Below are 23,452 nucleotides of genomic sequence, written 5' to 3' on the forward strand. Positions count from 1 at the left end.
GGAGTTCACACCCTGCTGCTGCACGCCTGTCTGCGCTACAGCGTAACTTCGGCCTTCCCACTCACCGCCTCATAAGCGATGTGCCCACCAGGTGGAACTCCACCTTGCACATGCTGGACAGACTGTGCGAGCAGCAGCAGGCCATAGTGGAGTTTCAGCTGCAGCACGTACGGGTCAGTCGCACTGCGGAACAGCACCACTTCACCACCAATGACTGGGCCTCCATGCGAGACCTGTGTGCCCTGTTGCGCTGTTTCGAGTACTCCACCAACATGGCCAGTGGCGATGACGCCGTTATCAGCGTTACAATACCACTTCTATGTCTCCTTGAGAAAACACTTAGGGCGATGATGGAAGAGGAGGTGGCCCAGGAGGAAGAGGAGGAAGAGGGGTCATTTTTAGCACTTTCAGGCCAGTCTCTTCGAAGTGACTCAGAGGGAGGTTTTTTGCAACACCAGAGGCCAGGTACAAATGTGGCCAGACAGGGCCCACTACTGGAGGACGAGGAGGACGAGGATGAGGAGGAGGTGGAGGAGGATGAGGATGAAGCATGTTCACAGCGGGGTGGCACCCAAAGCAGCTCGGGCCCATCACTGGTGCGTGGCTGGGGGGAAACACAGGACGATGACGATACGCCTCCCACAGAGGACAACTTGTCCTTACCTCTGGGCAGCCTGGCACACATGAGCGACTACATGCTGCAGTGCCTGCGCAACGACAGCAGAGTTGCCCACATTTTAACGTGTGAGGACTACTGGGTTGCCACCCTGCTGGATCCCCGGTACAAAGACAATGTGCCCACCTTACTTCCTACACTGGAGCGTGATAGGAAGATGCGCGAGTACAAGCGCACGTTGGTAGACGCGCTACTGAGAGCATTCCCAAATGTCACAGGGGAACCAGTGGAAGCCCAAGGCGAAGCAGAGGAGGAGCAAGAGGTCGCCAACGCAGCTGTTTCACGGCCAGCTCCTCTGAGGGCAGGGTTAGCATGGCAGAGATGTGGAAAAGTTTTGTCACCACGCCACAGCTAACTGCACCACCACCTGATACGGAACGTGTTAGCAGGAGGCAACATTTCACTAACATGGTGGAACAGTACCTGTGCACACCCCTCCACGTACTGACTGATGGTTCGGACCCATTCAACTTCTGGGTCTCCAAATTGTCCACGTGGCCAGAGCTAGCCTTTTATGCCTTGGAGGTGCTGGCCTGCCCGGCGGCCAGCGTTTTGTCTGAACGTGTATTCAGCACGGCAGGGGGCGTGTCACAGTCGTTACCTTTGACTGTGACCTTCCGTTCTTGCTCGTTCGGCGCTCCTCGCTGAAGTTCTGTTCCTGTGTGTCATTTGTGGTTCTTTATGGGTTAACTCCCCTGTGTGCTTATTTGGAGTTAATCCTCTGTCTGCTCCATGGGTGTGGTCTCTCTGCTGCACCCATGGAACCTGTATATAAGGCTGAGGTTTCCTCAGTTCTGTGTCAGCTCTCCTGGTGTGTGTTGTCTGTCCTGCTCCTGGTTTGTACTCTCTCCCATGCTGCTGACCCATGGGATCTGTGTCTGTCTGTCTGTGCTCTGTGAGTTTCCCTACTTGTTTATTTGCGTCCTTTTTCCTGTCTTTCTGTTCTGCCAGTTATGTTTTAGTTACTTTGTGTTTATTCTGATGTCTGTGTTCAGCAAGCCTTTGCAGCAGAGTGGCATGACAAGGCCATGCAGTTTACTTCTGGTGGAGCAAGTCCTTCTCTGCTCATTGCCACTCCTGCTCCCTTGCGTGAACTCCTGCTCGTATTATTAGTTCCCCTGTTTTGTATTCATATGTCTGTGTTCAGCAAGCCTTTGCAGCAGAGTGGCATGACAAGGCCATGCAGTTTACTACTGGTGGAGCAAGTCCTTCTCTGCTCATTGCCACTCCTGCTCATTGCCACTTGCATGAACTTTTGCTTGTGTTATTATTTGCCCTGCTTTGTATTTGCCTGTATGTTATGCATGCCTATGTGCCGTCGGTACCTTCTGGTACCTGTTGTCCATTCGTTCCTGCTGTCACTGTCTAGTTCACGCTCCAGAGTGGACCCTGGCAACGTCCTGTGGCAAAGCCTAACCTTACCTTCTGAGGCCCTAGTGAAAACCAGGAGTTGCTTAGTCACGCCCCTCTGGAGTATTACTAGACAGTGGCGCAGTGGGGGTTTTCTCCCACTGCGCTGACGGTACATAGAGCTCATGTTTTGTCTGTGCTGCCTTCCCTGTTTTGTTTGTGCAATAAACTCTTATGTGTCTGTACCTGATTTCCGTTTATTGCTTGACGACGCGGTGGTCTATCCTGGGACCTCCAACTCGTGACAGAATGAACAAGTGAACTTTCACAGAGTTTTTTTTTGTTCTGTTTTCTGCTTATCTGTGGTGTGTGTGCATTCTGTTTTTCCCTTGTTATGCTGCCTTTAGGTATCGGATTTGGTTGCCTTGGTTTACTGGCTGCGGTGTTCTCCGTGTATGCTGGTTGCCAGGGGTGACGTCCGGTGTTACCTTTTTTGCTTGCAGTTCTGCATACGGCCGTGTTTTCCGTTATCGGCGCAGGTATCTGCTCCTAGGCCTCCGGAAGGGGGTGTCAGCATGTCTGACCAATCAGTTCTTGGCAGACATGCCATTCTCTGGAGGGAGAGTGGAGGGGGAGGTGTTAGCACACTGCAGTTCACCATGACTTTTGTGGCCGTGTAGGCTGGCTGCATTCCTCTTGGCGTACTGGCTGCGTTTACCGTGTAGGCTGGTTGCTAGGGGCTGCGTGCTGGCTGCGGTTGTCTTATGTGTTCTGCTTGTGTACCTCTGTACCCCTTTGATTCTGATTTTCATTTCCTGTCTGGTTCCTGTTCCTGTCCCACGCCTCCGGAAAGGGGTGTCAGCATGTCTGACCAATCAGTTCTTGGCAGACATGCCATTCTCTGGAGGGAGAGTGGAGGGGGAGGTGTTAGCACACTGCAGTTCACCATGACTTTTGTGGCCGTGTAGGCTGGCTGCATTCCTCTTGGCGTACTGGCTGCGTTTACCGTGTAGGCTGGTTGCTAGGGGCTGCGTGCTGGCTGCGGTTGTCTTATGTGTTCTGCTTGTGTACCTCTGTACCCCTTTGATTCTGATTTTCTTTGTATTCCTGTCTGGTTCCTGTTCCTGGTCCCAATCCTCCGGAAGGTAGTAGGGAGGAATCGAGCAACTATAGACCAGTGAGTCTGACATCAATAGTAGGCAAATTAATGGAAACCCTATTAAAGGATAGGATTGTGGAACATCTAAAATCCCATGGATTGCAAGATGAAAAACAACATGGGTTTACTTCAGGGAGATCATGTCAAACAAATCTTATAGATTTTTTTGACTGGGTGAATAAAATAATAGACGGTGGAGGTGCAGTAGACATCGCATATCTAGATTTTAGTAAGGCTTTTGACACTGTCCCACATAGAAGACTTATCAATAAACTGCAGTCATTGAGCATGGACTCCCATATTGTTGAGTGGATTAGGCAGTGGCTGAGTGACAGACAACAGAGGGTTGTAGTCAATGGAGAACATTCAAAACAAGGTAATGTTACCAGTGGGGTTCCACAGGGATCTGTACTGGGACCGATTTTGTTTAATATCTTCATAAGTGATATTGCAAAAGGCCTCGCTGGTAAGGTTTGTCTTTTTGCTGATGACACAAAGATATGTAACAGGGTTGATGTTCCTGGAGGGAAACGCCAAATGGAAAAGGATTTAGGAAAACTAGAAGAATGGTCAGAACTCTGGAAACTGAAATTTAATGTGGATAAGTGCAAGATAATGCACCTGGGGCGTAAAAACCCAAGGGCAGAATATAGAATATTTGACACAGTCCTGACCTCAGTATCTGAGGAAAGGGATTTAGGAGTAATTATTTCAGAAGACTTAAAGGTGGGAAGACAATGTAATAGAGCAGCACGAAATGCCAGCAGAATGCTTGGATGTATAGGGAGAGGTATAAGCAGTAGAAAGAGTGAAGTGCTTATGCCGCTGTACAGAACACTGGTGAGACCTCACTTGGAGTATTGTGCGCAGTACTGGAGGCCATATCTCCAGAAGGATATAGATACTCTAGAGAGAGTTCAGAGAAGAGCTACTAAACTAGTACATGGATTGCAGGATAAAACTTACCAGGAAAGGTTAAAGGACCTTAATATGTATAGCTTGGAAGAAAGAAGAGACAGAGGGGATATGATAGAAACTTTTAAATACATAAAGGGAATCAACTCGGTAAAGGAAGAGAGCATATTTAAAAGAAGAAAAACTACCACAAGAGGACACAGTTTTAAATTAGAGGGGTAAAGGTTTAAAAGTAATATAAGGAAGTATTACTTTACTGAGAGAGTAGTGGATGCATGGAATAGCCTTCCTGCAGAAGTGGTAGCTGCAAATACAGTGAAGGGGTTTAAGCATGCATGGGATAGGCATAAGGCTATCCTTCATATAAGATAGGGCCGGGGGCTATCCATAGTATTCAGTATATTGGGCAGACTAGATGGGCCAAATGGTTCTTATCTGCCGACACATTCTATGTTTCTATGTTTCTATGGCCAATTAGTTCTTGGCAGACATGTCATTCTCCAGAGGGAGAGTGGAGGGGGAGGTAACTTCTTGGTGCGGTTCACTTGACGTGTATGCCGTGTTGGCTGGCTATCTTCCCCTGGCGTACTGGCTGCGGACCCTCCGTGTAGGCTGGTTTTCATGGGTTGGGCTGGTTGCGGTCGTCGTATGTGTTCCTGCCCTTGTACCTCATCACCCCTTTGATTTCTGTCCCCTTGCCTGGTTCTGTTTGGTTTGTTGCCCCCACTTCTTCTTCCCCTTTCTGTTTGGGAGGAGAGGGGGGGGGGCTTTGAGGGGTGGGAGTGTCACAGTCGTTACCTTTGACTGTGACCTTCCGTTCTTGCTCGTTCGGCGCTCCTCGCTGAAGTTCTGTTCCTGTGTGTCATTTGTGGTTCTTTATGGGTTAACTCCCCTGTGTGCTTATTTGGAGTTAATCCTCTGTCTGCTCCATGGGTGTGGTCTCTCTGCTGCACCCATGGAACCTGTATATAAGGCTGAGGTTTCCTCAGTTCTGTGTCAGCTCTCCTGGTGTGTGTTGTCTGTCCTGCTCCTGGTTTGTACTCTCTCCCATGCTGCTGACCCATGGGATCTGTGTCTGTCTGTCTGTGCTCTGTGAGTTTCCCTACTTGTTCATTTGCGTCCTTTTTCCTGTCTTTCTGTTCTGCCAGTTATGTTTTAGTTACTTTGTGTTTATTCTGATGTCTGTGTTCAGCAAGCCTTTGCAGCAGAGTGGCATGACAAGGCCATGCAGTTTACTACTGGTGGAGCAAGTCCTTCTCTGCTCATTGCCACTCCTGCTCCCTTGCATGAACTCCTGCTTGTGTTATTATTTGCCCTGTTTTGTATTTGCCTGTATGTTATGTATGCCTATGTGCCGTCGGTACCTTCTGGTACCTGTTGTCCATTCGTTCCTGCTGTCACTGTCTAGTTCACGCTCCAGAGTGGACCCTGGCAACTTCCTGTGGCAAAGCCTAACCTTACCTTCTGAGGCTCTAGTGAAAACCAGGAGTTGCTTGGTCACGCCGCTCTGGAGTATTACTAGACAGTGGCGCAGTGGGAGTTTTCTCCCACTGCGCTGACGGTACATAGAGCTCATGTTTTGTCTGTGCTGCCTTCCCTGTTTTGTTTGTGCAATAAACTCTTATGTGTCTGTACCTGATTTCCGTTTATTGCTTGACGACGCGGTGGTCTATCCTGGGACCTCCAACTCGTGACAGGGCGTCATTACAGACAAACGCAGCCGCCTGTCTACAGCCAATGTGGACAAGCTGACGTTCATAAAAATGAACCAGGCATGGATCCCACAGGACCTGTCCATCCCTTGTGCAGATTAGACATTAACTACCCCCCCTTAAGAATATATTATTGTACTCCAGGGCACTTCCTCATTCAATCCTATTTTTATTTTCATTTTACCATTATATTGCGGGGCAACCCAAAGTTGAATGAACCTCTCCTCTGTCTGGGTGCCGGGGCCTAAATGTGTGACAGTGGCCTGTTCCAGTGGTGGGTGATGTGAAGCCTGATTCTCTGCTATGACATGAAGACTGATTCTCTGCTGACATGAAGCCTGAATCTCTGTTATGGGACCTCTCTCCTCTGCCTGGGTGCCTGGGCCTAAATATGTGACAGTGGCCTGTTCCAGTGGTGGGTGACGTGAAGCCTGATTCTCTGCTATGACATGAAGACTGATTCTGTGCTGACATGAAGCCAAATTCTCTGTTACGGGACCTCTCTCCTTTGTCTGGGTGCCAGGGCCTAAATGTGTGACAGTGGCCTGTTCCAGTGGTGGGTGACGTGAAGCCTGATTCTGTGCTGACATGAAGCCAGATTCTCTGTTACGAGACCTCTCTCCTCTGTCTGGGTGCCTGGGCCTAAATATGTGACAGTGGCCTGTTCCAGTGGTGGGTGACGTGAAGCCTGATTCTCTGCTGACATGAAGCCAGATTCTCTGTTACGGGACCTCTCTCCTCTGCCTGGGTCTAAATATGTGACAATGGCCTGTTCCAGTGGTGGGTGACGTGAACCCTGATTCTCTGCTATGACATGAAGACTGATTCTCTGCTGACATGAAGCCTGAATCTCTGTTATGGGACCTCTCTCCTCTGCCTGGGTGCCTGGGCCTAAATATGTGACAGTGGCCTGTTCCAGTGGTGGGTGACGTGAAGCCTGATTCTCTGCTATGACATGAAGACTGATTCTCTGCTGACATGAAGCCTGAATCTCTGTTATGGGTCCTCTCTCCTCTGCCTGGGTGCCTGGGCCTAAATATGTGACAGTGGCCTGTTCCAGTGGTGGGTGACGTGAAGCCTGATTCTCTGCTATGACATGAAGACTGATTCTCTGCTGACATGAAGCCTGAATCTCTGTTATGGGACCTCTCTCCTCTGCCTGGGTGCCTGGGCCTAAATATGTGACAGTGGCCTGTTCCAGTGGTAGGTGACGTGAAGCCTGATTCTCTGCTATGACATGCAGACTGATTCTCTGCTGACATGAAGCCAGATTCTCTGTTACGGGACCTCTCTCCTCTGCCTGGGTGCCTGGGCCTAAATATCTGACAATGGACTGTTCCAGTGTTGGGTGACGTGAAGCCAGATTCTCTGCTATGGCATGAAGACTGATTCTCTGCTGACGTGAAGCCAGATTCTCTGCTATGGGACCTCTCTCCAATTGATATTGGTTTATTTTTATATATTTTATTTTTATTTTAATTCATTTCCCTATCCACATTTGTTTACAGGGGATTTACCTACATGTTGCTGCCTTTTGCAGCCCTCTAACTCTTTCCTGGGCTGTTTTACAGCCTTTTTAGTGCCAAAAAGTTCAGGTCCCCATTGACTTCAATGGGGTTCGGGACGAAGTTCGGGTCGGGTTCGGATCCCGAACCCGAACATTTCCGGGAAGTTCGGCCGAACTTCTCGAACCCGAACATCCAGGTGTTCGCTCAACTCTAGTTAACGGTCTTTCTAACTGTGTGACTGGTACTTTCACTTTGTGCCGGTCATCTAATAACCCTCATCTCTAAACTACTGAAAGGTCATAAACACTTATTTAAGCCACATTTTTTATCAGTAAGATAAGGATTAAGCTTTAATAAGTGTTTATAACGTGAGAGAGCAGAGATAAGGAGCCCATCTGCTCCTCAGATGACGGAAAAGGCAAAAAATCCACAGGCAGCTAGTAAAATATCTCAGCCCTGTTGAAGTGAAAAAATTATTTTTAGCTCAAAATAAATATAATGCAATAATAAAAAAAAATTGCCCCCAAAGGTGTACATAGCCTTTAACATCCCTGTCCCTACACTGTATTAAAAGTAAACCAGATGAACAGTAGGTGATTTTCTAATGACACATTCCCTTTAAAACTTAAAATAGGCTGGTCATGCAGAGATCTTTGACAATAATCCCAAACATGACAGTGGTCTTCAAATGTGGCTCCTCACTACTTGTTAAACTTCAGATCTCAGTTTGCCTTTAAAGGCTATGACTACCAGAGCATTCTGGTAGATTTTGTTTTAGAACAGCAGGAGAGCCACAGGTTCATCTGTGACAGATGTGAAACTATTCAGAATGTTGGCTTCTACATTCTGGCTCAATCTTAGGGGTGCTAGTGAAGGACTTGTTTCAGTCATTAAATGGTTGTGTCATGAAACATTCTACATTTTTCAAACCAGCACCTGGATCTAAAAACTTTTGCAATGGCAATTGTAATGTAAAATTTAGTATAGCCAGAAGGAAGGAGGGGACTGGGAATTTAAAGTGGCCATGTGCGGTACAGGGCTGGTTCTAGCTTTGTTAGAGATTGTCATCCATAATAATAAAAGCCCTCTGTGCGTGCGCTGTGTCCGTGCGTGTGTGCCGATTTTTACACTGGGCATGCCCAATCACCGCCGCTCATTCATGCCCTCATTCCTCACACATCGGCTCCTGGGTGCCAGCCCGTAACTTCATGTCAACAGCCCTTCAGAGAGGGCAGCGCACTGGCACCGGATCCGCTCAGCAGCACATGTGCCAGAGGAGGCAGGGGGGCAGCATGTTGGTGGGTTCTTCTTCTGACCTGTCCCTCAACCTCTCTGCTGCTGTTCCACACTGCAGCTCCATAGCGAGCTCTGTAACCTGATCACACAGCCTGCCTCTGAAGGGAGGAGGAGCCGCTGTGCCCACCACACCGGGCAGCCTGGCCGCTCCTGCCAAGTGCTAATCCGGGACGCCAGATGTTACTGCCCTGGTCAGTGGGGGAACAAGGGCAGACTGGGTGTGGAGGATGGAACCTACAGGAGGACTCTAATAAATGGACCCAACGTCACATGTATCACACCAAAAAGAACAGTACAAAAATAAAAATATATAGCTATAATAATAAAAGCCCTGTGTGTGCTCAAGGCAGCGGTGTCAGTGCATGTTTGCCGATAATTAAATAGGATATCATTCATTTTTCTCTGAATATATGATCTTGACCATGTTCCATTTCCTTTTAGAGGAAAGGATGGCTGAGACCTCGCCATGTGATGATTGGTCGGTGCGCTGGTGTGGACGGCGCGGTTGCGTGTGGGGCGGCAGTGGTACAAGCTATCTCTTATAATAAAAGCCCTGTGTGCATGCTCAGGGCTGCGTGTGTGCAGATAATTGAACTGCACATGTGCGGTGAGCCGACCAATCACACGGTGCTCCACACGCCACCCGCACTTGCGTGCGCCTAATCACCACTGCCGCTGGCAGGTTATGGTGTGCTCTCCACGTTGGAGCACCGCCATTACTGTCCGTGCATCACAGAGCCGCACAGTCCAGGCACTCTCAGCCGCAGACAGCAGCCGCTGCCAGCAGTCTCAGCCACCACTCAGTGCCAGCCGTCTCAGCCAGTCAGTGCCACCAGCCACAGTGCCACCAGTCAGTGCCAGCTGTCTCAGCCATCAGTCAGAGCCATCAGTCAGTGCCATCAGTCACAGTGCCATCAGTCTCAGCGACCAGTCAGTGCCAGCCGTCTCAGCCATCAGTCAGTGCCACCAGCCACAGCAACCAGTCACAGTGCCAGCAGTCTCAGCCACCAGTCAGTGCCAGCAGTCTTAGCCATCAGTCGCAGCCAGCAGCCTCAGCACCACCAGTCAGTGCCAGCCGTCCCCTTGCCATTTAATATGGACTTTTCCTACTAATGTTTATGGACTACTGTTCTACCGCCCGATATTGAAACGGGCTTAATGTCTAGTGAATTATAGGATGTCTGATTTTCTTTTTTTACATTAATCATGGGATAACCTCTTTAAGTACCAAGAATCCCAGAGCACTCCCAAAAAAGTTGAAATGCAGTTTTGATTTTATTGTATTTCCAGGCTCAAAGTAGTGCATATTGAATAGAGTAAGTGGCAGTGGCGGCTGAGGATTATTTATTTTTTAATTCATGTGGCGAGTACGCTGTGATAGGGGGCGGCCGGAGGCAGAAAAAGGAGTGGTCCCGCAGTCTGGGCGGCAGTTCTGACTAGTCCTGGCCGGAAGTGGAGGAGGCGGACTCGAAGCGTGCTGCGCGCTGCTGGAGTGTGGGCGGCTGGCGCGCAGACTTACGGTTCAAGTGGCTGAGGTGAGGGCTGGCTCTGGTCTGGCTGACTCTGGCTGGGGAGTGGGGACTGTCACTGTAGCGGTGTGTACGAAGCGGCAGCGTCAATGGAGTTATATCATCTATTAGTACACTAAAAGGTCAAGAGACCAGAAAAAATCCCTTTAGGGGTCTCTACCTAATAAAGTATTGTAATAAAAATATATCTTTATTTGATTATTATTAAAACTAAAGTGTAGGGAAGAAAAAAAATTTATTTAAAATTATCAGAAAACAGTAAGGTCAAATTACCTAGTAGCTACTAGTGGTTGCTAGCGGCAACTGGGGGATTAATGTCACCTAAATCATCTGATATTGACACCAGCAGGTGCTCTATTTTATATAGATTATTCGGGTGAGATAGTGTGTGTGGTTAGTTAACCACTGAAATTAGCATTGGTATATTAAATACCTCTATATACTAAGCATGAATTGGGTGTTTGCAGAGATATGGGTTTTTGTCTTCATTAACAGTGAGGGTTGCCACTAAACTGGACAGTCTATATGTGCGTGGTCTGCAGCTGTTTTGCAAGCCACACACACGTATCGACTGTTCTAAGAGCCTGGCACGTGTTATCAATTGTTTGGTAGTAATTCTCAAACTCTACTATAGTGCACACCTCATTAGCAGTCTATTTGCGTGTGCCTGTTAACTTTGCAGGCTACACGCTTGTATTAACTGCCCTTGGAGTGTTACATAATACTCTGCGCGCTACAGCTCAATTAGAAACAATGTGGCTAGGAGATTTGTCCACTCTACCACTGTATGTCCCTTGTCTGCACCGTACACACCAATTCAGGCATACCACTTCAAACATACATTGCTGGTAACCAATCACACACATCTAACATGCTAACCCTCAGCTATACCTAACGCTACAATTGTACACCGAACTGTAAACTGTCTAAAATACTAGGACGCTACACTATAACACCCCTCCCGACATGTTTCGCCACTAAGTGGCTTCGTCAGGGGAAGTGGGGTACTAGCGTGCGCACGCTTTGAAATGCCCATCTATATGCGCTACAAATGCCCTCCCTGTAATCAATGGCCAATACCGCTGCCGACACCATTGACTAGCAGGCGCTTCTTGCTATCTGGTGTGAGCGCATCAGTATGTGAACACAATGTGCACTCACACCCCTTTACCCGTCACTCACCTTCTCAGGCCGTGTTGTCTCCTCCCCTGCTATTGCCCGAGGGGGGAGGACCATAAGAGAATTTTTCAATTGTTGGAGTAGTGGCATAGTATATGTATCATCCTGTACTTGCCCAAAGCTATATGTTGGCAAAACAATACAGGAGCTAAGAAGGAGAATATCAGGACATATCAGTGCCATCAATACAGAAAGGATACCTCACTTTATAGACATATTACGTATATCCACAACAGCAACCTTGATGTCTTTAAATTTTGGGGACTGGCCAAAATCAAACTGGGCCCTAGAAGTGGGAATCTGGCTAGGTGGATTTACAGACTACAGACCCTGAGTCCAAAAGGCCTAAATGAAGGCTTTTCTTATATGGCCTTCATTTAAACATGTTTGAAAAAATAATTCACATAAATGATAACTAATTTAATAACAACTTTGTTAGTGTTTAGGTAGGATACATTATGGTAAGCCCGTATAATTCATAACGACTCCTTAGCCATCCATATCAATATGAGCCAAATGCTGCCTATTCAACACAAATGCTGCCTGTATTTTTTTAGATAAGTAGATGACATACAGAATAAGGTATAGAGAAGTGAGTAACAATGTCACAATATGAGTAATACAATTGGATACACTCATGTGATATACAGTCAGGTCCATAAATATTGGGACATCGACACAATTCTAACATTTTTGGCTCTATTCACCACCACAATGGATTTGAAATGAAACGAACAAGATGTGCTTTAATTGCAGACTGTCGGCTTTAATTTGAGGGTATTTACATCCAAATCAGGTGAACGGTGTAGGAATTACAACAGTTTGCATATGTGCCTCTCACTTGTTAGGGGACCAAAAGTAATGGGACATAATAATAATGGTAAATCAAACTTTCACTTTTTAATACTTGGCTGCAAATCCTTTGAAGTCAATTACAGACTGAAGTCTGGAATGCATAGAAATCACCAGACGCTGGGTTTCATCCCTGGTGATGCTCTGCCAGGCCTCTACTGCAACTGTCTTCAGTTCCTGCTTGTTCTTGGGGCATTTTCCCTTCAGTTTTGTCTTCAGCAAGTGAAATGCATGCTCAATCGGATTCAGGTCAGGTGATTGACTTGGCCATTGCATAACATTCTACTTCTTTCCCTTAAAAAACTCTTTGGTTGCTTTTGCAGTATGCTTTGGGTCATTGTCCATCTGTACTGTGAAGCGCCGTCCAATGAGTTCTGAAGCATTTGGCTGAATATGAGCAGATAATATTGCCCGAAACACTTCAGAATTCATCCTGCTGCTTTTGTCAGCAGTAACATCATCAATAAATACAAGAGAACCAGTTCCATTGGCAGCCATACATGCCCACGCCATGACACTACCACCACCATGCTTCACTGATGAGGTGGTATGCTTAGGATCATGAGCAGTTCCTTTCCTTCTCCATACACTTCTCTGCCCATCACTCTGGTACAAGTTGATCTTGGTCTCATCTGTCCATAGGATGTTGTTCCAGAACTGTGAAGGCTTTTTTAGATGTCGTTTGGCAAACTCTAATCTGGCCGTCCTGTTTTTGAGGCTCACCAATGGTTTCCATCTTGTGGTGAACCCTCTGTATTCACTCTGGTGAAGTCTTCTCTTGATTGTTGACTTTGACACACATACACCTACCTCCTGGAGAGTGTTCTTGATCTGGCCAACTGTTGTGAAGGGTGTTTTCTTCAGCAGGGAAAGAATTCTTCAGTCATCCACCACAGTTGTTTTCCATGGTCTTCCGGGTCTTTTGGTGTTGCTGAGCTCACCGGTGTGTTCCTTCTTTTTAAGAATGTTCCAAACAGTTGTTTTGGCCACGCCTAATGTTTTGCTATCTCTCTGATGGGTTTGTTTTGTTTTTTTCCAGCCTAATGATGGCTTGCTTCACTGATAGTGACAGCTCTTTGGATCTCATCTTGAGAGTTGACAGCAACAGATTCCAAATGCAAATAGCACACTTGAAATGAACTCTGGACCTTTTATCTGCTCATTGTACTTGGGATAATGAGGTAATAACGCACACCTGGCCATGGAACAGCTGAGAAGGCAATTGTCCCATTACTTTTGGTCCCTTAACAAGTGGGAGGCACATATGCAAACTTTTGTAATTCCTACACCGTTCACCTGATTTGGATGTAAATACCCTCAAATTAAAGCTGACAGTCTGTAGTTAAAGCACATCTTGTTCGTTTCATTTCAAATCCATTGCGGTGGTGTATAGAGCTAAAAATGTTAGAATTGTGTCGATGTCCCAATATTTATGGACCTGACTGTATATACTAGTGTGGCATCAGTTATAGTGACCCATCTTCACCCAGTATCCTGTCATAAGATGTATTAAATATTGCCAGGTCTGTATGGATCCATACTAGTTGAGTTCATATACACACAGATCCACTAAGGCAAACAGAATATCACGTGTGAATATAGAGGTCAAGTTGCTATATATAAGTATCTTGTGAGTCAAGTGTTTTACTCCACTATACCCATTAAAAAATTGTGGTTGCCCCAAGTTACACAGCTAGATGATGTTTTTCTCATTGTTAGTAAAAAGTATACTGTAATTGGAGTCCAAAAATTTTTATTGATAGTCCAAAAATTGTTCTCCACATACTGAATATTTTGAGTCAATACATTGGATTGATAGTGTCTTCAGAGGTGATGACACACTGTAAACCATGCGTAAATCAATTCTGCGCATAGAATACATCTAGCATGCATATGAGGATGAACAGTAACTTCAAGTCCTGTCCTCCCCTCACGGGCAATAGCAGAGTAGCGATGCCTGTGGGGAGGAGTTATACGACCTGAGAAGGTGATTGACGGGTAAAGCTAATAGCAGAGCAGCGATGCCTGTGGGGAGGAGACAACACGGCCTGAGAAGGTGAGTGACGGGTAAAGGGGTGAGAGCGCACATTGTGTGCACATACTGATGCGCTTACACCCGATAGCAAGAAGCGCATGCCAGTCAATGGTGTCGGCAGCGGTATTGGCCATTGATTACAGGGAGGGCATTTGTAGCGCATATAGATGGGCATTTCAAAGCGTGCGCACGCTAGTACCCCACTTCCCCTGACGAAGCAACTTAGTGGCGAAACATGTCGGGAGGGGTGTTATAGTGTAGCGTCCTAGTATTTTAGACAGTTTACAGTTCGGTGTACAATTGTAGCGTTAGGTATAGCTGAGGGTTAGCATGTTAGATGTGTGTGATTGGTTACCAGCAATGTATGTTTGAAGTGGTATGCCTGAATTGGTGTGTACGGTGCAGACAAGGGACATACAGTGGTAGAGTGGACAAATCTCCTAGCCACATTGTTTCTAATTGAGCTGTAGCGCGCAGAGTATTATGTAACACTCCAAGGGCAGTTAATACAAGTGTGTAGCCTGCAAAGTAAACAGGCACACGCAAATAGACTGCTAATGAGGTGTGCACTATAGTAGAGTTTGAGAATTACTACCAAATAATTGATAACGCGTGCCAGGCTCTTAGAACAGTCGATACGTGTGTGTGGCTTGCAAAACAGCTGCAGACCACGCACATATAGACTGTCGAGTTTAGTGGCAACCCTCACTGTTAATGAAGACAAAAACCTATATCTCTGCAAACACCCAATTCATGCTTAGTATATAGAGGTATTTAATATACCAATGCTAATTTCAGTGGTTAACTAACCACACACACTATCTAACCCGAATAATCCCTAAAGGTATTTTTTTTGGTCTCTTGACCGTTTAGTGTACTGATTTAATATCCAGAGGGTCCCTATGAAGGCTTTCAATAAGATTCCATATCATCTGTTAGGTACAGCCGGATCTCAGCAATGCATCTTCCCTTTTCACACATATACCTGCTCAAGCCCATGTACGGTATTTAGCCAGGATACCAGCTGGCAGCTGCATTATTTAATAGTGTGATAATTGTTTATAGCGAAGACACAGCCACCTAATCCTATCTGAGGGGTCTGTAACACAAGAAGGTGAAAGTACATATCGTGGGGTGTGTATGTGTATTAGACAGAAGGTAGGGATATGTATCTTGTGTAGTTTGGGTATTAGGGAGAGTAAGGGGTATATATCTAGTGCTGATACAAGTGTAGGTGAAGAGCGGATCTTCACCTTCACGTGTATCGGCACTAGATATATACCCCTTACTCTCCCTAATACCCAAACTACACAAGATACATATCCCTACCTTCTGTCTAATACACATCCACACCCCACAATATGTACTTTCACCTTCTTGTGTTACAGACCCCTGTACAATTTAACAATCTTCTTTAATACACAGACATTTCGATTCATACATTTCCTACACTAACACAAATGAGTTGCCAGTGACCAACCGTCTGTGCTCAGTCCTAAGCGTAACCGTCGCAAGTGCATGAGGAGCTGCGGATGTGGCACGTCCCCGACACCGAGAGCGCGCACCAACCGTTTCCTTCAGTAAACCGTGTCCTGACTTTCCGTCACTGCTGAGTATATTCAGCCATCAGCCGCATTCAATACGTACATTCAGAGCCTATACAGACATATCATCAAATCCACACTAACCAACAGATGCAGAGATAGGCTGAGGGGCGGACACACTCCATTTACCTGCCCCTTCCACAGGTGACAACTGCCCTGCAACCACAGGGCTGTAAAAGTTGTCAAGTTCTTAAAAAAGGGTTATTCCCATCTCAGACATGGGGGCATATCTCTAGGATATGCCCTCAATGTCTTATAGGTGCAGTTCACAATGTGAGCTCCATTCTAAGTAAAGGTGCTGGTGACCAGCACCTTTACTTATAATGGAGCCCGCAGAGTCCCGGAGGGCACACAGCGCCTGAGCGGCTGCCCTCCATTTATTCCTATGAGAGCACAGAAAATAGCCGAGCGGCACACTTGGCTATTTTCGGAAGTCCCACATTGAAATTAATGGGAGACGCACTGCACAAGCACGGCCACTTCTCCATTCATTTCTAATAGCTGAGCCAGCGCTCTCATAGGAATAATTAGAGGGCAGCCATTCATGCGCAGTGCGCCCTTCGGAGCTTTGCGGCTCGTTTCTAAGCACATCAGGCATTGTAGACATATCCTAGCGATATGCCCCAAATTTGGAGATTTAGGATGGGTGTGGGGGTGGGATGTCTAGGAGGGGTGTGGGGATGTTGGGGTGGGAGGTCCTGGAGGGGTGTTTGGGTGGGAGCTCTGGAAGGGGTGGGAGGTCCGAGAGTTATGTGGGGGTGGGAGATACGGGAGGGGGGCCAATTAAAAAACATTTCTATGGGGCCCAGTCATTTCTAGCTACGCCCCTGGTAAGTGGGCAAAGTAAAGATACAGGAAATTTTGGTCAATATTACCATCTTCAGGTGTGTATCTGTGGCCTTGTGGAGATGTCAAGACCGGGTACTTAACTCAACCAACAGTTCCACAAGGCAAAGATACAGCATTGAAAGAAGGTCATATTCACCAAAATGCCTGCTGTCTATAGTTTGGCCTATTGTTTTATTTAATATCGACAAATTTGAGCCTAGAAAATACAGTAACGTCTAAACTGCATTGCAAAAATGGTGGGTGCAAACTTCTGACTTTAGACCTTAAAGGGGTTGTACCATGAAAAATATTCTACCATTTTCAAACCAGAACCTGGATCTGAATTCTTCTGTATTGCATGTAATTAAAAATTTTGCATAGACACTGAGTTATTCAACAAAATGTATCTGCATAGCACCAGCTGCTGTTAGTTTTTTTCTTTATTCTTTGTCCGGCTCACTGAGATGGACGCACATGCTCAGTTTCATCCTTCACCAGCCTCCTGAGCTGTGATAGGGAGAGCATGGACACACCCCCAAAGCTGCAGCAGGAAAGACACTCCCCTTGAGCTGTCAGCTTGATATAAATCTAGCAGAGCAATGAATAGAGAGATCTCTGGATCCATGTGAGGTACAGGGCTGGTTCTGGCTGTGTTAGAAAGACATTGTCATGTAGTAAATGATGTCAGATTTTCATTTTTTACTTTAGACCCCTTTAAAATATATTTCTATTCATACTAAGAACATTGAAGCCTTACAGTCATCTTATTAAAGGTTTACATCACACTTAGGATGATGTACAGAACTATTGCACACTTAAAGACTTTGTGACTTACAGTAGTAAACCATTAGGAAGAATACGGTGTCCGAGGAAGAAAGACGCATTTATGTTAGATATTTATTGTTTAAATGTAAAAAAATATTTGAACATAAAATGTATTATTTATACAAATTCAGATAATAAATAACTATGGCTATTGCTCCCGGGCAAAATTTGTCTTCAGAACCGTCTATGTCTCCCGCTCTGTTTGTCAGTTATACAAGTCTTTGGACGTAAAGCTGTAAGAAAAGAGATTATATTATTAGAAGGAATTACTCCCCCATACTGGGCGAATTGTGATTTGAAAATTAAAACATAGTGTTGATAGTTTAAACTTAAGGCATTTACATGAAGGCCAGGACAACACAGCAACATTTAGCCAAAGAATTACCATACATTTTACAAGTTGCAAGATGTTTATGGTCAATATACAATTTCTCACTTTGGCTCTGGCAAGAACAAATCTCCCAGTGACAGCCTCTTCTAATAAGAACCAATGAGAGTGAGAATGGAGCCATCACTTTCTTGTGAATGCATGACATGCTTAGGACTCCCAAAGTTAAAGGGAACCTGTCACTGGGATTTTGTGTATAGAGCTGAGGACATGAGTTGCTAGATAGCCGCTAGCACATCCGCAATACCCAGTCCCCATAGCTCTGTGTGCTTTTATTGTGTAAAAAACCCGATTTGATACATATGCAAATTAACCCGAGACGAGTCCTGTCCCTGAGATGAGTCAGGGACAGGACTCATCTCAGGTTAATTTGCATATGTATCAAATTGTTTTTTTTACACAATAAAAGCACACAGAGCTATGGGGACTGGGTATTACGGATGTGCTAGCGGCTATCTAGCAACTCATTTCCTCAGCTCTATACACAAAATCCCGGTGACATGTTCCCTTACAGATTTGTACCTATGAAACTGTCTGACCTGTTACATGTGTGCTTGGCAGCTGAAGGACTCTGTGTTCATATGTACCTGCATTGCTGAGAAAAATGATGTTTTAAAATATGCAAATGAGAATCTAGGAGCAACAGGTGAGTTGCTGTTACACCTGGTGGTTCTGCTCTCTCTGCAACTATCACGCCCTCTCCCGTTTGATTGACATGACCAGACATGATGATCTTTTCATTGCCCGCTCTGTCAATCAAACTTTAGCAGGCAAGCAGTTGTAGAGAGAGAAGAGCCTCTAGGTGTAATGACAACACCCCTGTTGCTCCTAGAGGCTCATTTGCATATTTTAAAAACTTTTTTTTTTCTCAGCAATGCAAGCATATATGAACATGGTACCAACACAGATGTCTTCAGCTGCCAAGTGCACACAGGTACAAATCTGCTGACAGATGCCCTTTAGTGGAATCTCCATCTTTTCACACTACCGTATTTGTCGCCCTATAAGACGCACCGGCCCATAAGACACACCTAGGTTTTTGAGGAGGAAAATAAGAAAAAAAATATTTTTAACCAAAAGGTGTGCTTTTGGTGGGCTTTGAACTAATGGTAGCCTGTGAATTACACTATTATGGGGGTCTGTGGCTGACACTGTTATGGGGGTGTCTGTGTCTGACACTGTTATCGGGGTGTCTGTAGCTGACACTGTTATGGGGCGTCTGTGGATGACACTGTTATTGGGGTGTCTGTGGCTGACACTGTTATGGGGGTGTCTGTGGCTGACACTGTTATGGGGGTGTCTGTGGCTGACACTGTTATGGGGGTGTCTGTGGCTGACACTGTTATGGGGGTGTCTGTGGCTGACACTGTTATCGGGGTGTCTGTAGCTGACACTGTTATGGGGCGTCTGTGGATGACACTGTTATTGGGGTGTCTGTGGCTGACACTGTTATGGGGGTGTCTGTGGCTGACACTGTTATGGGGGTGTCTGTGGCTGACACTGTTATGGGGGTGTCTGTGGCTGACACTGTTATGGGGGTGTCTGTGGCTGACACTGTTATCGGGGTGTCTGTGGCTGACACTGTTATCGGGGTGTCTGTAGCTGACACTGTTATGGGGCGTCTGTGGCTGACACTGTTATTGGGGTGTCTATGGCTGACACTGTTATGGGGGTGTCTGTGGCTGACACTGTTATGGGGGTGTCTGTGGCTGACACTGTTATGGGGGTAGTAGAGAAAATGTAGGCTACAGCAGCATATCCACGAAATTCTTTATTCAGGTCTCCATGGTGCAGTACAAAAATGCAACGTTTTGGCTAAGTATAGCCTTTGTCTTGCTTGACAAAGGCTATACTTAGCCGAAACGTTGCATTTTTGTACTGCACCTTGGAGACCTGAATAAAGAATTCCGTGGATATGCTGCTGTAGCCTACATTTTCTCTACTACGTTCATTGGACCGCCTTGGATCTGGGGTCTTCCGGCTCAGCTGCTGCATTACACCCTTCCTGCTCTGGTAAACCTATTCCTGCTCTTAACCTCTGTTTTTTACTGTTATGGGGGTGTCTGTGGCTGACACTGTTATGGGGGTGTCTGTGGCTGACACTGTTATGGGGGTGTCTGTGGCTGACACTGTTATGGGGGTGTCTGTGGCTGACACTGTTATGGGGGTGTCTGTGGCTGACACTGTTATGTGGGTGTCTGTGGCTGACACTGTTATGGGGGTGTCTGTGGCTGACACTGTTATGGGGGTGTCTGTGGCTGACACTGTCATGGGGGTGTCTGTGGCTGACACTGTCATGGGGGTGTCTGTGGCTGACACTGTCATGGGGGTGTCTGTGGCTGACACTGTCATGGGGGTGTCTGTGGCTGACACTGTCATGGGGGTGTCTGTGGCTGACACTGTCATGGGGGTGTCTGTGGCTGACACTGTCATGGGGGTGTCTGTGGCTGACACTGTTATGGGGGTGTCTGTGGCTGACACTGTCATGGGGGTGTCTGTGGCTGACACTGTTATTGGGGTGTCTGTGGCTGACACTGTTATGGGGGTGTCTGTGGCTGACACTGTTATGGGGGTGTCTGTGGCTGACACTGTTATGGGGGTGTCTGTGGCTGACACTGTTATGGGGGTGTCTGTGGCTGACACTGTTATGGGGGTGTCTGTGGCTGACACTGTTATGGGGGTGTCTGTGGCTGACACTGTTATGGGGGTGTCTGTGGATGGATGGCACTGTTATGGGGGCATCTGTGGATGGCATGACACTGCTATGGGGGGGGGATCTGTGGATGACAGATAAATAGCATCTTATGCTATTTGACATCCACAGATCCCCCCCCCATAACAGTGTCAGCCACTGTGAATGACCCCCAATACAGGGGCTGGGGGCTGGCATCTACACTAGTTTTAAATGGCAGCGGGGGCCCAGTGCAGTCATTGTATTCCATTGCACCGGGCCCCGCTCACTGTACTAATGGTATCTGTAACTGCAGGCAGGCAATGGTTAACTATACATATATTCGATCCAGCACTGAGCAGCCTGTACTTATGATCATAGCAGGCTGGATGCTGGAGGCAGGAGCCTGCTTCATTCATAAAGTGGGTGGAGCAGGCACGTGACGTAGGAAGTTACACTGCCAGTGCCCGCCCGCCAGCCCGCCCAGCCTCCTGTCTCCAGCATCCAGCCTGCTATGATCGTAAGTACAGGCTTCTCAGTGCTGGATCGAACACATGTATAGTTAATTATTGCCTGCCTGCAGTTACAGATACCATTAGTACAGTGAGTGGGGCCCGGTGCAATAGAATACAGTGACTGCACCGGGCCCCGCTGCCATTATAAAACTAAAGGCCGGCCCCCAGCCCCTCCTCGCTGATACACACGCCGGCCGCGCTGTGCAGCTTGCGTTCAGCGGTGTATCAGTGTAAAAATGGCAGCCTTCACCCCATAAGACGCACTGTCATTTTCCTCCCACTTTTGCAGGGGGGGGGGGAGTGCGTCTTATAGGGCGAAAAATACGGTATGTTGTTTCAAGCTCCAACATTCTGTTTAAATATTTTATAGGGGTTGGAGCTCCGCTTTCTGCATCAGAAAAAAACAATGTTTATGAAATGAATCATCCATCGCAAAATGCTATTAAAGATATAAAATGATTCAAAAATAAAAAAGAGAATTAGATCGCAGAATTAGATGACCTCCAGCCCTCAGTCTGAGTCTCTGAGAGCAGGTAACAATGTGAGCTTTGACAACTGTTCAAACGGTGCGGTGTTGGGTGGCGGCTGTTGTTGCTGTGGCGCTGCGCTGGTGGGTTGGTGGGACCTGGTGCCAGGGTGGCATTGCCAGGCAGCAAAGGTGCTGTTTGGAGGCTGGGTCCCACCACCTGCTGGTGCAGAGCTGTTGTGCCGGCGGGTGCTAGGCAGTGCTGTGCCAAATTTAGAGTAGGTCCCACTCCAAGAGGCAACCTTGGTGCGGTGAGTGGACTTATGCCTTTTGATCAAAAAATACACTAATGCCTCTTATATAGCATGCAGTGTAGGGGGCTGTACACTAATTATTGCGCTGAGAAGCGATATTAATTTTGCTGAGAAGCAGTTATAGATCAAAGCTAAGCTTGTGGATGTGCGATCTTATTCTCTTTTTTCTTTTTTGAATCATAAAGATAAAATGTTTGCAGTGTCCAAAGAGTATGTCCAAAAAAATGTTGTGCACTACCACTAATGGGGTTCGTCCACCCAACTGTGTTAGCTGCACTGAAAATTCCGGCACTGTGATATAAGGATTCCCAAGGTGTGATTTCTGCTGACTGCTTTGAAACCTCCATTCTATCCCAGCAGGATGGAGTCAGGGCCTCTGCCATCTACAAAGGTGCAAATGGACAGTTCTCCTCATTATCCTGTCGTATCCAACACCTCTGGCTGCCATGTACAAACTTCAAAAAAGCATCTGCTACCCCCTGCTAAACCGGATACTGGAGTAAGAGGATTTATTTTGGCGGGAGATTTGAAAAGTTTCAAACAAAGAGATTTCAATATTTAGTGCTCTCCACTCCCCTCATTAATTCCCCCCAATCGAAGAACTGGGATTTGGATAGTCAATGACTGGGCCAACCAGAAACTGGAAACCATCCTGGTTGCATGGACATATTTTATTTTTATTACACAGTGTGGGAATCACAGCCGATCTGACGGGTATCCATTTCTTTACCTTCTCCCGGGGGCAGTAGGTTCTTATTACTGTATTTTCTTCAATTTATTTTATTCTTACTGTCTGTGTATGTTATTTTTACTTTGTCTCATTTTACATCTGGTTTTTTTGTAAGCACTGCACTATTTTATGTGCATTAAATATTCACTTTATACGTCTGCCTTGTTGTTCTAAAAGAATCCATAGCCTGAACGTGTGATTGCTTGTGAGCAGAACGTTTATACGTGGTTTTTGCAGCATTTCCAAATTACATCAAAGTTGGTGGTGGCAGGTAGTGCTTGTGGTGTTGGGTCTGTGCATGTTTGGGGATGATCTGCGCTCACTTTGCAGCCTGAGGGTATGGTGTGTGCAGAGTGAGAGCTTGGAGGTAGTCTGGCCCCTGACAGATCCATCCCTGGTCGCGTGACGGACGTGATACTAGCACAGCTATTTTCATGCACAGACTCAACACCACAAGCAATACCTGCCACCACCGACTTTGATGTAATTCGGAAACGCTGCAAAAACCACGTATAAAACGTTCTGCTCACAAGCGATCACACGTTCAGGCTATGGATTATTTTAGAACAACAAGGCAGACGTATAAAATGAATATACTTTCTGAAGTATTCCTTTATCCTTTTGCAGACACATGACGTACCGGTACGGCATGATGTCCCGGTACTTAAGGACCCATGACGTACCGGTACGTCATGTGTATTTCCGATTACTGCACCCCCGGCGGGCGGTGATCAGAACAAGATGCCTGCTCAAATCATTGTGCACGCGCCTTGGGTCAAGGCGCGGGGGGGCCCGTGATCAATTCAGACCTGCGGTTTGCGGCTTTTACATGGTGCGGCGGGGCCATCGGGTCCCCGTGGGGCTGTAGGGGGGACCCGATGGCATGGAAGGCAGCGCGAT

The 23,452-nt window shown here is 46.7% G+C and overlaps 1 protein-coding gene across 2 annotated transcripts in view; it reads right to left on the minus strand.

The window, feature by feature from the left end:
* Nucleotides 1–17,595: 17,595 nt before the first annotated feature.
* Nucleotides 17,596–23,452, minus strand: part of LOC121008919 (katanin interacting protein) — a 311,559-nt gene continuing 305,702 nt past the window's right edge. For both annotated transcript variants that reach the window (XM_040441686.1, XM_040441685.1), the window contains one exon: nucleotides 17,596–17,701. In XM_040441686.1, coding sequence (XP_040297620.1) covers nucleotides 17,643–17,701 — 59 coding nt within the window. In that variant the 3' untranslated portion in view covers nucleotides 17,596–17,642. The remainder of the gene's footprint in view (nucleotides 17,702–23,452) is intronic.

Source organism: Bufo bufo, chromosome 7, assembly GCF_905171765.1.
Source record: "Bufo bufo chromosome 7, aBufBuf1.1, whole genome shotgun sequence".
Classification (NCBI taxonomy): Eukaryota; Metazoa; Chordata; class Amphibia; order Anura; family Bufonidae; genus Bufo; species Bufo bufo.